The 16,846-nt window shown below is 42.6% G+C and overlaps 1 protein-coding gene across 2 annotated transcripts in view; it reads left to right on the forward strand.

Annotated features, from left to right (window-relative positions):
• The window catches only part of ZMYND12 (zinc finger MYND-type containing 12), a 33,946-nt gene extending 24,737 nt beyond the window's left edge, over nucleotides 1-9,209 (forward strand). For both annotated transcript variants that reach the window (XM_055586184.1, XM_055586185.1), the window contains 4 exons: nucleotides 2,493-2,615; nucleotides 5,237-5,348; nucleotides 6,875-7,024; nucleotides 9,088-9,209. In XM_055586184.1, coding sequence (XP_055442159.1) covers nucleotides 2,493-2,615; nucleotides 5,237-5,348; nucleotides 6,875-7,024; nucleotides 9,088-9,209 — 507 coding nt within the window. The remainder of the gene's footprint in view (nucleotides 1-2,492; nucleotides 2,616-5,236; nucleotides 5,349-6,874; nucleotides 7,025-9,087) is intronic.
• The last annotated feature ends 7,637 nt before the right edge of the window (nucleotides 9,210-16,846 follow it).

The following is a 16,846-nucleotide window of genomic DNA, read 5'->3' on the forward strand; positions in this document are numbered from 1 at the left end:
GGCATTTGGCTGTCTTATTATTTTTGGCTATTATTTTTGCAGTACTTTGTGCAATACTTTGGCTATTATTTTTGTAAGTAACATCAACGTCTTTTCTTCAGAGTGTGGTAATTACATTTAAATGACCCGAAGTTGTGTGAAAGTGATTTGTAAACTATAGAACTCTGTACAGTTTAGACAGGATGATGAGGGTGATGATTGAGCTGTTCTTCCAAAGGTTTCTATTAGGATTTCAATATTGGACCATATTGGGACTTCCCAGGTGGCACTAGTGGTAAAGAACCCACCTGCCAATGCAGGAGACATAAGAGACACGAATTCAATCCCTGGGTCAGGAAGATCCCCTGGAGGAGGGCATGGCAAGCCATTCTAGTATTCTTGCCTGGAGAATCCCATAGACACAGGAGTGTGGTGAACTACAGTCCATAGGGTCACAAAGAGTTGGACATGACTGAAGCAACTTAGCACAGCACAGCACAGCACATTGGACAATATTACCAGAGAGGAGTTCCTGAGCCTGAAATCTGGATGAGGTTGGGGTGAGACTGCAGTCTCAATGAAGGCTGAGTCTTTCTTGAGCCTCTCCATTGGGCAGCCTTCCCTCTGGTTGCCTGCCACTGCACGATGTCCCTAAATTTGCTGGAAAGCTTGCTATGTTGGTTATTCTCCATATCCCCTTACCCCAGATCCATTCTTTGCTCTACTCCGCCCTGGAAGGCTGACCTTTATGGACTGTAGAACCTGGACTTCACTGCTCTCTGGCCTCAGTTGCGTCTGGGGAGTGAGAGGCATGGCAGAGGAGGTTCTGAGGAGACAGAGGGTGAGGTATTTACTCTCTGCTGCCTTTCTGCACCAGCGCACTTCTGGCAAGGGAAGTGCTCCTCGTAGCCACAGCTCCCGTCAGGTAGCCTTCATCTGCAGCTCTTTTTCTAGCCCTGGTAGCCCTGCTTTCTCCCCTGGTTTTCTCAGGAGTTTGGACTGTACCAGTCTCTTACTGTAACAGTCTCAATAGCACAGTCCCCAGTGCTTGACTAACTCTCATTGGTCCCTCACCCCTTCCACGTCTCTGGAGGTAAACCTTTTATTAAAGCGTCCTCAGGGAATACTTGTAAGGGTACCATCTACTTCCACCTAGGAGCTTGACTCATGCACTTCTTCATTTGTGTTTCCTCTCTATACTCTACAACCTCCAACAAATCAAGCAGAAGCACATTCTGTCTTGAGCTGGACCACACAGCTAGCATTAGATCAAGCTCAGATTCCTCAGCCTAAGTTTTAAAAAAAAAATCCAAATTATTGATACATACCATAAAATTCAATGGTATATACAATTAAGCGTACAATTCAATGATTTCTTAGTAAACTTACAAAGTTGTGTAACCATCAACATAATCCAGTGTTCACCCTAAAGAGAGCCCTCATGTCCATTTGCAACCATTTCTCATGCCCCTTCCTATCCCTCTAGATTTACCTTTTAATATACACATTTAATATAAACAATGATATGTGATCTTTTGCATCTAACTTCTTTCACTTAGCATAATTATTTTGAGCTTCACCCATGTTATTGTGTATATATCAATACTTCATTTATCCTATAGTTGACTCTCATTGTAGATATACCACAATTACCCTTCACCAGTTGATGGACATTGGGATTGTTTCCATCTTTTGCCTATTATAAATAATACTGATTATGAGCATTTGTATATAAGTCTTTGTGTGAAGAAAGTGAAAGTCGCTCAATTGTGTCTGACTCTTTGCAACCCCATGGACTATACAGTCCCTGGAATTCTCCAGGCCAAAATACTGGAGTGGGTAGCCTTTCCCTGCTCCAGGGGATCTTCCCAACCCAGGGATCAAGCCCAGGTCTCCCACATTGCAGATGGATTCTTTACCAGCTGAGCCACAAGGGAAGCCCAAGAATACTGGAGTGGGTAGCCTATCCCTTCTCCAGTGGATCTCTCGACCCAGGAATCAAACTGGGGTCTCCTGCATTGCAGGAGAATTCTTTACCAACTGAGCTATCAGGGAATGTTTTTGTTTCTCTTGGATATATGCCTAAGAATAGAATTGCTGGTCATGTGATTAAACTCTGTTTAATTTTTTGAGGACTGGCAAACTGTCCTCCACAGAGGCCGCATCATTTTATATTCCCGCCAGCAATGGACAAGAGGATTCCATTTTTGCCATATCTGTGCCAGTATATGTTCTTTTCTGTCTTTTTAATTAGAGCCGTTATTGTGTGTGTAAAGATGTAGCTCATCGTGGATTTTATTTTGCATTTCCTCAGTGACTAATCACACTGAGCATTATTTCACGTACTTATTAGTCATCGGTGTATCTTTTTGGTGACATGTCTGTTCAGATCCTTTGCCCATTTTTAAATGAGGCGTTGTAAAAATTCTTTATAGACTCTGGATACACGTCCTTTATCAGACATATGATTTACAAAGAAAACTCAAGCACTCTCTTTCTTCCTTCTGCTATAGATTTATTTTGCCAGTTGTGCATTTGGAACAGAGCACATCAGGGCCTCCGGTGGCTACTTCCACCTGGCTAATATCTTCAATGGCCTTAAAAAGTTGGACCTGGCAGACACATTGTACACCAAGGTGAGTTGGGAATACGGGAGCTGAGCCTTGATACTTAGGCCTTATATCTTGAACCTGGTGTCAGACCATTCATGATAAATTCGAGACACAGACAGAATGAAGTGACTGGCCCAAGGTCACATAGCTTAATACATGATATATTCCACTTCTCTTTCTTTGTTTCTCCTCTACCAGAATAGTTTAGTCCTTAGCATTCATCGAGCAGTGAGCAAATAACAAATTATGGGTCAATAAGAACCAAACCCCTCCAAACAGACTGCCATATACTCTGTCATAGGATTTCCCTGTAGCTCAAATGGTAAAGAATCTGCCTGCAATGCAGGAGACCAGGGCTTGATCCCTGGGTCGGGAAGATCCTCTGGAGAAGGGAATGGCAATCCACTCCAGTATTCCTGGAGAATCCCATGGATAGAGAAGCCTGGCAGGCTACAGTCCGTGGGGTCGCAAAGAGTCAAACACGACTGAGCAACTAACACACACACACACATACTCTGTCATATCCCTAGCAGCAAGCTAAGGTGGTCATGTTGAAGTGTGGGATAGAGGAGATTAGGTTTTTAAGCAAAATTGATTGTGGGGAGGTCCTGTGAAGGGATCAAAGAACATGAAAGCACTTTAAAATGTCCATCTTTACCTGTGAAAGATTTTAAACTGTTTCCAATATATTAAAATGTTGATTATATTCATATACACCTTACTTAGCAAATAACCGTTTTTGCATGTGGTATAGGCTCTCATGCTGCTGCTGCTAAGTCGCTTCAGTCATGTCCGACTCTGTGCGACCCCATAGACGGCAGCCCACCAGGCTCCCCCGTCCCTGGGATACTCCAGGCAAGAACACTGGAGTGGGTTGCCATTTCCTTCTCCAATGCATGAAAGTGAAAAGTGAAAGTGAAAAGTGAAAGTGAAGTCGCTCAGTCGTGTCCGACTCTTCGCGACCTCATGGACTGCAGCCTACCAGGCTCCTCCACCCATGGGATTTTCCAGGCAAGAGTACTGGAGTGGAGTGCCATCGCCTTCTCCGAGGCTCTCATGCAGTGACTGTTTATTCATATTTTAGACCCACTTCTGAGGACGAGGCATTGTGATGTAGCTGGAAAAAAAAGAGCTCTGGAATCAGGCAGACTTGAATTTAAACCTTGGCTGTGCCACATAACAGCTCTTACCAAGAGTCAAGTGTGATCTTAACTTTTCTGAGCCTCAGTTTAATTATCTATGAATTGGGAGTAATAAGAATAAGACTTCAGTTGGGATGTTGGGAGGATGTAAAGGAAGTTGTATGTGCTCAACATATGGCAGTCATTTTTTTAAAGAATATATTTAAACCTTATTTTGTAAATTAATTTTTATTGGAGTATAGTTGGTTTACAATATTATGTTCGTTTCTGCTGTACAGCAGAGTGAATCAGCTATATGTATACATATATCCCCTTCTTTTGGATTTCCTGCCCATTTAGGTCACCACAGTGCATTGAGTAGAGTTCCTTCTGCTATGCAGTAGGTTCTCATTAGTTTTCTATTTTACACATGTGTGAGTGGGTGCTCAGGTGCTGAGTCATGTCCGACTCTTTGCAACGCCATGAACTATAGCCCACCAGTCTTCTCTATCCATGGGATTATCCCAGCAAGAATACTGGGGTGGGTTGCCCTTTCCTCCTCCAGGGTATCTTCGCAACCCAAGGATTGAACCCGGGTCTCCTCCAGCTCCTGCATTGGCAGGAGGATTTCTTCACCACCTAAACCACCATCCTCCAGGGGATCTTCCTGACTCAGAAATCAAAACCATGTCTCCTGAATTGGCAGGCGGGTTCTTTACCATTAGTGCCACCTGGGAAGCCCATGGGCGATGCTGCTGCTGCTAAGTCGCTTCAGTCGTGTCCAACTTTGTGCGACCCCATGGACTGCAGCCTACCAGGCTCCTCTGTCCATGGGATTTTCCAGGCAAGAGTACTGGAGTGGGATGCCATCGCCTTCACGGGTGATGCTAGGGACCTGAATTTTTCACAACACTGGCCAAATCTCTTTGATTTCTTTGTCTCAGTTTGCACATCTGCAAAATAGGGAAGATGGCATGGATGCGCCCCATGACAGGGACAGCTGCTCTCCCTCTGAGGGGCAAAGTCTATGGATCAGAAGAGGTGAAGTCGCTGCTCTGCTTCCTAGGAAGAGCTGCCACTTCCCATTTAGGTCACCACAGAGCACTGAGTAGAGTTGCCTCTGCTGTATAGTAGGTTCTCATTAGTTATCTATTTTAAACATGTGTGAGTGCATGCTCAGGCGAACCACCATAGTAGTGTATATATGTCAATCCTAATCTCCCAGTTCATCCCATCCTCTTTCTCCTCTTGGTATTCATACATACATGGCAGCGGTTATAATTAGACCCCACCAGGGCTGTCCCCAGATCAACCTGCCACGTGCCCTTCGCAGCCCAGCATTTGTCACACTTACCTTGGGCAAGCACCTTCGGGCTCCTAGGGCTCCCCCTGCCTCCAGGCACAATGAAATGGGGAGTCTGTAGATGGTCAGAAAGCCTGGCCAGAGGTTCTGCCCTCTCAAATGGCTGGTTCAATGGCTAAAGTCCAGCCTGCTTGTCTGATTACCATCTCCTTTCCCAACAGGTCTCTGAGATCTGGAACAAATATTTGAACGATCACTATCAAGTCCTCTCACAGGCTCGCATCCAACAAATAGATCTACTGGGCAAACGATTTGAGACTGACACTGGCTTGGGTAAGTGGCAATTCTTCCTGGGAAACAGAGCAGTGACTTCATTTCTTCTGATCCATAGACTTTGCCCCTCAGAGGGAGAGCAGCTGTCCCTGTCATGGGGCGCATCCGTGCCATCCTCCCTATTTTGCAGATGGGCAAACTGAGACAGAGGAATCAAAGGGATTTGGCCAATGTTGTGAAAAATTCAGGTCCCTAGCATTACCCGGTGGGCTGCCGTCTATGGGGTCGTACAGAGTTGGACACGACTGAAGCGACTTAGCAGCAGCAGCACCCATGGGCTTCCCAGGTGGCATTAGTGGTAAAGGACCTGCCTGCCAATTCAGGGGATGTGGGTTTGATTCCTGAGTCAGGAAGATCCCCTGGAGGAAGGCATGGCAACCCACTCCAGTATTCTTGCCTGGAGAATCCCCTGGACAGAGGAGCCTGGTGGGCTACAGTCCATAGGGTCACACAGAGTAAGATACAACTGGAGTGACTTAGCACAGCACAGCACCACAGCATCACACACAGTCTTTCCAGTGGAGTTACTGAGGGACAGATTTGGAAGGAAAGAAAACCCTGCTAGAACCCCCTGAGGTTTTTGCACAGCATCCATTTTTTTATGTGTTATCCTCCCAGGACACATGAGTGTCCACACAGAAGTCCAATTGCTCATTTGTTCTGGAGCCTCATCCTCTTCCTTTACTGGACTGTGAGCTTCTCAGTGGCATGGTGGATTCTGAGTCATCTCTGTATCCTCAGCTCAGCAAAGAGCTGAGGACTGAGTACAGCACCGTTCCTTCTGAGATCATAAAAATTGATGCAGGATCTAGTTTCTGCTCAAAAGAGACAAACAGTGTAGTGAGTGAGACAGAAACTATGTGAAAGAAAAGATAACTTCAACAAGTACAAATTATATTACAAGGTGAGTCCCAGAATGAAGAAATGAGGACAGTTGGATGGTTTTGAAAAAGGAAGACTTCTTGGAGGAGAAGTTTTGAGCTAAGCTTCGAAAAATTCTTAACTTTATTGACTTTTCTCTCATTATAAAAGTGGTTCATGTTAAAGCATAAAACTTGAAAATCATAGCTATCCAAAGAGTGTCAACTTTAACATTATAGTGTATGTCTTTTCTGTCTTTTTCTCTTAGCTTAGCCTCACATGGGGAAAGCAGAAAGGTTGTTGCTTAAGCATCTTTGGATTTGGGGAAGAAGAATTAAGATTCTGTGGCTGCCAGAAGCCTGTCTCCCTCCTCTTGCTGTAGAGTGGAAACTGAATTGAACCCAAGGAATCACACCAGGACAAATTCCCTGTATTGGGGGCCTGAGAAATCTAGGACTCTGAAAGAAAGCAAGCTAAGCAACTCAGGGACCTGTAGGAATGAACTTTTTTTTTTTTCTTTCAGTTTACTCTGATGATGGCACCGTGGACAAAGCTGGTGAACTGCCTGAAGGCCGAGTGCCCTAACTGCTCGGTGCTTATCCCTGAGGGTAGACACAGCTGCCCCAGGGCCTGTTTCCTCTTTTCTCCCTTTCTTTCCATTGCAGATGAAGCCCAGGAAGCAGAAGCTATTCAGATCCTGACTTCAATCTTGAACATTCGAGAATCTACATCTAACAAAGCCCCCCAAAAAACGATCTTTGTTCTCAAAATTCTGTTCATGCTTTACTTCCTGATGATGAATTCTTCAAAGGCAAGTTCCCCTAGAAAAGCAGCAAGTCTAAAACAGAGGGAGAAATTCCTCTGGTTGGATTCAGCTGTTTTGTCCAGCTGCACTAGCTTTTGTCCTCAGAGTAAGCCCTTACTCCAAAAAAGTTCAGACACTCATGACATTTCCCCTGCGTTAAGTCCAACTGCACAATGAAAACAGGATTGCCTTCTTCCCTCAAGGGGACCACCCTAGGGTCACAGAGGTAAACTGAGGCTGGGCAGTGCTGGGAGGCCTGCAGGGAAGAAGGGCTCTGGGGAGTTCTTGGGGAAATGGAGCAGTCACTCTAACTACACAGTGATAGTGAGTTCCCTGTTGCTGGAGGGATCCAGGCAGAAACAATTCCAAAGGTAGTCATTTTTGAGTGCTTATTACAAGCCAGTCACTAGCCTAAGTACTTTACATGAAGTATCACATGTAATTCTCATATCAACCTTACAAAGTAAGTCTTTTATCATCCCCACTTTACAGGTAAGGAACTGAGGCACAGAATGGGTCCATTATTTGCCAAATTTCTTATAGAGTAAGTGGCAAATCTCAGGTTTCTTGATTTATTGATGGATCCACTCATTCAACAATTTATTGAACTTCTGCCATTTGCAAAGGACGGTTCTGGAGACTGAGGGTACAGTGGTGAACCACCAGCCAAGTTGCCTATTTCCATGGAACTTATGCTCTTCTGGAGGAGGGGAAGTCACAATAAACAAACACGTAAATGTGTAATATAGTTTCAGAGAGAAAAGCTCTACAAAGAAAAACAAAGCAGGCAAGAGGAAAGAGGAGAGAGGGTTGGTTGGAGGAGGCAATTTTGTGCAGGTGACATGGGAAAAGTTAAGATGTCCTTCCCCTGTTCCCTTCCTCCCTTCCTTCCTTCATTCTTTCCAATTGTCTGCAAACTTTTACTAAGCACCTACTGTCTACCAGGGCCTGGAGGAGTTCCGGATCAGTGGGTTACAACAGTGTGATAACAAGGCCTGGGGCGCTGTGGGAGCATGAAGGAGGGACAGCCACCCTGTGTGGGATGGAGGTGAGAAGGGTCAGGGCACAGAGAAGCATTTTCACTGCATTTCCAGGTTTACTGTGGACAAAACCTCTGCATTTCAGGGTCCCATTTTCTACTCAAAGAAGCCATTCCTTTCTACTCAAGGAAGTCATTCCTCCAAGGTATTTTAAGGATGTTGGGTCTGCAAGAGGTTCTTAGAAGAAAGGGCCACCTCTGTCTACTCAGATTGGTACCTTGCTTCCTTCAGGTCTGGAATCAGCTATCTGCTCTTGAATAAGGCTTTCCCTGTCCTCTGTCTGAAATGACAACGCCCCATCGGACACGACTGAAGCGACTTAGCAGCAGCAGCAGCAGCAGCATTGCCATCGCTAATGCTTTCTGTCCTCCTGCCTGCGTTAGTTTTTTTCTCTTAGCATGAATCACTATTTAAGATACCATCATGTTCTACTTATTTGTCTTGTTTATTGCCTCTCTCTCCTACTATATAGTAAATTTCACAAGGTTGGGAATTTCTGCCTATAGTCACAGTCTCTGAAACACAGTAGCCATTCAATAAATGTTTATTGAAAGAAAGGAGGGAAAGGGGAAAGGAAGGCAGAGAGGGAGGAAAGAAGGGAAGGTAGCAAGGAAGGAAAGATGAGCCAGAGTCTGTCTCAAGATGTCCTGTGAAACTTCTGTCCAAATCAAGACTCTGGGCCACCCGGACTCCCCAGATGGCAATTTACTGGTGGCACCTCTCACCTCTATGCCTCTCAATGTTGGTTCAAAGAGCCCTGAAATGGAGAAGAGAGACTTTGTCCACTATAAACTCAGAAATTCAGCATCCAGGTTTTCCTGTTCCCTGACCTCTCTCACCCTCATCCCACACATGAGGCTAGCTATGAAGACCTAGTTCATATGTTCACAAGTTTTCACAAAGAGCTCAGTGGGTGGTGTGAGAAGTTGAAGGATCCTTGCCCGTGTTTCTGGGGCTGAGCAGAGATGGGACTTCCAATATAATGCTTTTCTGTGACAATTTCCTTTTGTCTGTGCAATTCTCTTTCAGGCAGAGGAATATGCCTTGAGAGCCCTCCATCTAGCCAAAAAACAGAAGCTGAGTGTCCAGGAACAAAACACCATTCAAGACTTACTAAATCTCATCTCAGTTGAGGAAACCCAACCCATGACTTAGTGACCCATGAGCTCTGCATCAGGGATGATTGAGCATCTCATGTATTTCAGCCTTACATAGGGGCAGTGAGGCGCTATGAATTGCTGAAGTACCCACCCCGTTCCCCTGGGACTGCACTCGTAGCTGTGTTTTTATTGTTACACAGCATATGTTGGGGAAATGTAGAGCTTTGGCACAGAGATCAGTAAAACTCTTGTTTATTATGACTTTGTACGACTTTGAATAATGTGCTGTCAGTTCACTAACAAGGTATTCGTAATTAAACTGCAAATAGTTTATCCTATTTCTCAGAGGTCTCCCAGTGATTCATGCTTCATAGCTCTTTGCCAAAGAAAGGGGTAGGGATTAGAGCTATATTGGAGATAAGTTCCTCGATTCTGCTGTAATTAAGTTAGCATTAATTTGAGGTAGATTGTGATTAAAATGCCCATTATGATTCCTAGAACAATCACTAAGAAAATTACTCTAAAAACAGTTAAAATCAACAAAGAAATTAAAATGGCACATTAGAAAAGATCCACTTAATGGAAAAGCAGGCAGTAAAGGAGGAATGGAGGAACAAAAAGAATTTGTGACACATAGAAAGCAAATTACAAAATGCAGGCCTAAATTGTAGGTCTTGGGCAGAAAAGGCCCCTGGGGCCTTTCAAGGAGCTCTAGTATAGATGGGTTAAATTACCCTTTCAAGCTGGTGTCTCTTTCCTCAGAGAGTTATTTGAAGTGGATGCGAGTCATCTCTACTGTCTAGGGAAGAAGTACTCTGGAAGGTCTCCTGTGATGTCGGGGACAGAGTGCAGGCACTGGAGCAGACATGCCTGGTTCAAATCCTAGCTTCCACACACTCACTGCCCCCACACGCTCAACCTCATCCTTACATTCTAAGATGGCCCAGGTATGGCCCTGACTGTATCAGCTTGTCCTATTGAGGACTCCGGTCATTTAGCACAGACATTTTTGCTCCAGACTCACCAAGCAGCCTGCCCATTAGCTCTTGGCTTTCTGGATAGATCTAAACCACGGAGAGGACATGCAAATCAAGGACCTGTCAAAGGACTTACCTGGTGGCCCAGTGGTTAGGAATCCACCTTGCAATGCAGCGGACAGTGGCTTGATCTCTAGTCTGGGAGGATTCCCCATGCTACAGGGCAACTAGGCCCGTGTGTTACAATTACTGAGCCTGCACTCTAGAGCTTTCGCGCTGCAACCGCTGAGCCCGTCCACCTTAGAGACTACGTTCCGCAACAAGAGATGCCACTTCAATAAGACTGCGCACTGCAGCCAGAGAGTAGCCCCCACTCGCTGCAATTAGAGAAAGCCCATGCGCAGCAATGAAGACTCAGGGCAGCCAAAAATAAAATAAATTAGAAAAAGAAGGACCAATATGGCCACTATGGAGAACAATATGGAGATTCCTTTAAAAATTAGGAATAGAACTACCATGTGACTCGACAATCCCACTACTGGTCATGTACTCTGAGAAAACCATGACTGAAAGAGATGCATGTACCCCAGTGTTCGCTGCTGCACTATTTACAATAGTTAGGACATGGAAGCAACCTAGATGTCCACTTGAAGATGCGTGAATAAAGAAGCTGTGGTACATATATACAATGGAATATTACTCAGCCATAAGAAAAGAACACATTTGAGTCTGTCCTAATGAGGTGAAAGAACCTAGGGCTTGTTACACAGAGTGAAGTAGGTCAGAAAAACAGATATCATGTATTAATGCATATTTATGGAATCTAAAATAATGGTACCAATGAACCTATTTGTAGGGCAGCAATAGAGATGCAGATACAGAGAACAGACTTATGGACACAGCGGTGGAAGGAGAGGGTGGGACAAATTGAGAGAGTAGCATGGAAACATATACATTACCATACGTAAAATAGTGGGGATTTGCTGGATGTCACAGGTGCTCTGATGGGTGCAATGGGGGTGGGAGATGCGAAGGAGGCTTAAGAGAGAGGGGACATATGTGTACCTATGGCTGATTCGAGTTGCTGTATGGCAGAATCAATCCAACACGATGTTGTAAAGAAATTATCCTCCAATTAAAAAAAAAATGTTACCTCAACATAACTTTTAAAAAATACATACTTACGGAGTGTTCATACTTATGACGGACAGTTATATATAAAGAAGAAATAGAAACCACTCAGAACGCCTCAGAGAGAGATGCCATAGCTAACATTTTGGATATTTTTTCTAGACATAAAAATATATCTACTAGAGATCAGTCTTATGTACACTCTGTTTCCTAATTTTTAAATGTATATTGTATCATCTCCCCAGGTGATAAACACAAGCTGAAATGGCTCATTTTCCCTCACATATGGTTGTGTAAATGAATCACTTTGCTGTATGTCTGAAATTAACACAATATTATAAATCAATGATACTTCAGTAAAAATTTACCTATCCCCCCCTCAAAAAAGGACCTATCAGAGAGTTTTATATTCCTCACTGAAATTAATTCACCCAGACACATGTAATATTAATAAAAATAAGTCAGCTGGCTACCTTGCCCCTTCGGATCTGTAAAATCCCCTTGGGGTGTACTTAGGCTTCTCAAAGACTGCGAAGTCCCAGAGGCCTTACTTCTCTACCTGTCTCTTGCTTTCATTTTTACCTTCAGTTACCTTCACACCTCCCACATCTTGTCTTGTAGCTCTTTTCATCTCTTTAGGGATGCAACTCCTTCTTGATTCTCACCTCAAATATGAGCCAGCGCTTCCAAAGAGATCTTTAATGAAGTTTGGGGGAGTGAGGAGAAGGATGAACAGCTCTTCAGCAGATAATTTAAAGGAAAATATTAGAAAGTCCTTATTCTAAAGAAGTCCTTCAACATCCCTTTCGTTAAACTTGAGCTCTCTTCTTTACGATAGTCACTGACCTCTTTCCCCTCCTCCCTGTTTTCTGTTCTTTCCACACCTAAATTCTTCTTCAAGAATTCTTCTCCACTGCGTATATTAATAAAATTATTGCTTCAATTTACTGTTCCTTTGACTGATTTTCCTTTTGGTTATGGCCCATAATGTTCTGCTTTTTTGCATCATGTCTAGTAATTTATTTTCAGTCTTTTTGCTTTTCTAAGATTTGCATTTAAAGCTATAATTTTATCTCTAAATACTGCTTTCATTGATCCCACATATTATTAAAAGTATTTTTACTATCATTTGCTCTAAATAGATCTTAATTTTTTATGACTCATGAGCCATTTAGAAGTATGATTCTTAATTTCTAAAAGATGGTGACTTTAATTACCTCTTTGTTGTTTTCCAGCTTAATTTTATTGAGATCATAAAATAGTCTGTGTACAATTTTGACTTTAAGAAATTATTTGAAGCTGTCTTTCATGGCCCAGGGTATAGTTAATATGTATTTGTAATTGTTTTGTGTGTGCTGGTAAAGAATGGAGTTATTGGGCCCTATATATGTCCATTAAATCAATTTTTTTCCCCACATTTTCAAACTCTGTATCTTATTGATGAATTTTTAATTTATTTCTCAGAGAGGTATATAAAATCCCTCCAATATGATTTTCCTGCAGTTCTATCAATTTTTGCATTACATATTTTTGGACTTGATTATTAGGCAAATACAAATTCAAATATTTTCCTGGTGAATTGAATCCTTATTTTTTGTATTTTGAAGAGATTCTCTTTATCTCCAGGAATGTTTTTGACTTTCAGTTCAGTTGCTCAGTTGTGTCCAACTCTTGCGACCCATAGACTGCAGCACACCAGGCCTCCCTGTCCATCACCAACACCCAGAGTTTACTCAAACTCATGTCCATTGAGTCGGTGATACCATCCAACCATCTCATCCTCTGTCGTCCCCTTCCCCTGCCTTCAATCTTTCCCAACATCAGGGTCTTTTCAAATGAGTCCGTTCTTCACATCAGGTGGCCAAAGTATTGGAGTTTTGACTTCAACATCAGTCCTTCCAATGAACACTCAGGACTGATCTCCTTTAGGATGGACTGGTTGGATCTCCTTGCAGTCCAAGGAACTCTCAAGAGTCTTCTCCAACACCACAGTTCAAAAGCATCAATTCTTCAGCACTCAGCTTTCTTTATAGTCCAACTCTCGCATCCATACACGACTACTGGGAAAACCATAGCCATGACTATCCAGACCTTTGTTGGCAAGGTAATGTCTCTGTTTTTTAATATGCTGTCTAGGTTGGTCATAAGTTTCCTTCCAAGGAGTAAGCGTCTTTTAATTTCATGGCTGCAGTCACCATCTGCAGTGATTCTGGAGCCCAAAAATATAAAGTCAGCCACTGTTTCTATTGTTTCCCCATCTATTTGCCATGAAGTGATGGGACCAATGCCATGATCTTAGTGTTCTGAATGCTGAGCTTTAAGCCAATCTTTTCACTCTCCTCTTTCACTTTCATCAAGAGGCTTAGTTCTTCACTTTCTGCCATAAAGGTGATGTCATCTACATATCTGAGATTATTGATATTTCTCCTAGCAATCTTGATCCCAGCTTGTACTTCATCCAGCCCAGCATTTCTCATGATGTACTCTGCATATAAGTTAAATAAGCAGTGTGACAATATACAGCCTTGATGTACTCCTTTTCCTATTTGGAACCAGTCTGTTGTTCCATGTCCAGTTCTAACTGTTGCTTCCTGACCTGCATACAGATTTCTCAAGAGGCAGTTCAGGTGGTCTGGTATTCCCATCTCTTTCAGAATTTTCCACAATTTATTGTGATCCACACAGTCAAAAGCTTTGGCATAGTCAATAAAGCGGAAATAGATGTTTTTCTGGAACTCTTTTGCTTTTTTGATGATCCAGGAAATGTTGGCAATTTGATCTCTGGTTCCTCTGCCTTTTCTAAAACCAGATTGAACATCTGGAAGTTCACAGTTCACATATTGCTGAAGCCTGGCTTGGAGTATTTTGAGCATTACTTTATTAGCATTTGAAGTGAGTGCAATTATGCAGTAGTTTGAGCATTCTTTGGCATTGCCTTTCTTTGGGATTGGAATGAAAACTGACATTTTCCAGTCCTGTGGCCACTGCTGAGTTCTCCAAATTTCTCCATTCACATTCCAGGATGTCTGGCTCTAGGTGAGTGATCACAGCATCATGATTATCTTGGTCGTGAAGCTCTTTTTTGTACAGTTCTTCTGTGTATTCTTGCCACCTCTTCTTAATATCTTCTGCTTCTGTTAGGTCCATACCATTTCTGTCCTTTATCGAGCCCATGTTTGCATGAAATTTTCCCTTTGTATCTTTAATTTTTTTGAAGAGATCTCTAGTCTTTCCCATTCTGTTGTTTTCCTCTATTTCTTTGTATTGATCGCTGAGGAAGGCTTTCTTATCTCTCCTTGCTTTTCTTTGGAACTCTGCATTCAAATGGGTATATCTTTCCTTTTATCCTATGCTTTTCGCTTTTCTTCTTTTCACAGCCATTTATAAGGCCTCCCCAGACAGCCATTTTGCTTTTTTGCATTTCTTTTCCATGGGGATGGTCTTGATCACTGCCTCCTGTACAATGTCATGAACCTCCATCCATAGTTCATAAGGCACTCTGTCTATCAGATCTAGTCCCTTAAATCTATTTCTCATTTCCACTGTATAATCGTAAGGGATTTGATTTAGGTCATACCTGAATGGTCCAGTGTTTTTCCCCACTTTCTTGAATTTAAATCTGAATTTGGCAATAAGGAGTTCATGATCTGAGCCACAGTCAGCTCCCCGTCTTGTTTCTGCTGACTGTATGGAGCTTCTCCATCTTTGGCTGCAAAGAATATAATCAATATGATTTCGGTGTTGGCCATCTGGTGATGTCCATGTGTAGAGTCTTCTCTTGTGTTGTTGGAAGAGGATGTTTGCTATGACCAGTGCATTCTCTTGGCAAAACTCTATTAGCCTTTGCTCTGCTTCATTCTGTACTCCAAGGCCAAATGTGCCTGTTACTCCAGGTGTTTCTTGACTTCCTACTTTTGCATTCCAGTCCCCTATAATGAAAAGGACATCTTTTTGGGGTGTTAGTTCTAAAAGGTCTTGAAGGTCTTCATAGAACCGTTCAGCTTTGGCTTCTTCAGCATAACTGGTTGGGGCATAGACTTGGATTACCAAGTCTATGATATTGAATGGTTTGCCTTGGAACCGAACAGAGATCATTCTGTCATTTTTGAGATTGCATCCAAGTACTGCATTTCAGACTCTTTTGTTTTCTGCGATGGCTACTCCATTTCTTCTAAGGGATTCTTGCCCACAGTAGTAGATATGATGGTCATCTGAGTTAAATTCACTCATTCCAGTCCATTTTGTTCACCGATTCCTAAAATGTCGACGTTTACTCTTGCCATCTCCTGTTTGACCACTTTCAATTTGCCTAGATTCATGGCCCTAACATTCCAGGTTCCTATGTAATAATGCTCTTTATAACATTGGACCTTGCTTCTATCACCAGTCACATCCACAACTGGGTGTTGTTTTTGCTTTGCCTCCGTTTCTTCATTCTTTCCGGAGTTATTTCTCCATTGATCTCCAGTATCGTATTGGGCACCTACTGACCTGGGGAGTGCCTCTTTCAGAATACTTTAGTCTGATACTGACATGCTGCTGCTGCTGCTAAGTTGCTTCAGTCGTGTCCGACTCTGCGACCCCATAGACGGCAGCCCACCAGGCTTCCCGTCCCTGGGATTCTCCAGGCAAGAACACTGGAGTGGGTTGCCATTTCCTTCTCCAGATACTGACATAACTATGCCTATTTCCTTTGGGGCTGGATAGCTTGTTATCAACTAGGTGTTATCATTTACCTCTGCTTAAGCATTTACCTCTGCTTCAGAGGGGAAGCATGGAACTACAGTTCCCATTATCTCTTTCCTTTGATGATTCTAGAATAAATTCAGCCAATGAGGGGCAATTTGCACAATATTTGGAAGCAAGATGAGAAGGAGTAGCCCTTAATCTTCCTGAGAATCACCCACTGTTGCTTTCCTGAAAGCAGATTTCCTATAAAAGAACCTTTCTGACCTTGGCTTCCTGATTATCCAACCATTTCAAAGATCGTGTAAGATTCTAATTCCCTACATAAAATTAGTCTCTTTACTCAAAATGCTTAAGGAAACTACCGTTTTCCCAACTAAACCCTGACTAACACTATTTCTTCTTACAACCTTTTACTTTCAAGCAATCTGTAACCTTACGTTCTGTATGTACCTCTCATACAAATAGTATGGTTAGGTATTTTTATACCTGTAGTTTTAAAAACAATAATTTAGTCAATTTACATTTTATTTCTGTGCTAAAGTTTTTGGATTTAAATTTATTATTCTGTGTCTTCTATTTGTATTGCATGTTCTATTTTCCTTCTTCTTTCTTTTAGACTGATGATGTATTTTTTCTCATTCCATTTTCTACCTTCCCCCATCTCCATCTGCTAGTTTGCAGGTTATACACTGTGTTTCTATTCTTTAAGTGATTACTCCAGAAATTCAAATGTTTATCCCTAACTTATCAAAGTCTAAAGTTATTCAGGTTGTTTATCTTCATCCTGAACCATACAAGAACTTTAAAACCTTTAAACTGCATTTTCTTTCCCCAACTTATGTATCGCTACTTTTATTTATTTCATGTGTATCTTGAACCCACAAATCACAATTAT

Source organism: Bubalus kerabau, chromosome 6, assembly GCF_029407905.1.
Source record: "Bubalus kerabau isolate K-KA32 ecotype Philippines breed swamp buffalo chromosome 6, PCC_UOA_SB_1v2, whole genome shotgun sequence".
NCBI classification, from domain to species: domain Eukaryota; kingdom Metazoa; phylum Chordata; class Mammalia; order Artiodactyla; family Bovidae; genus Bubalus; species Bubalus kerabau.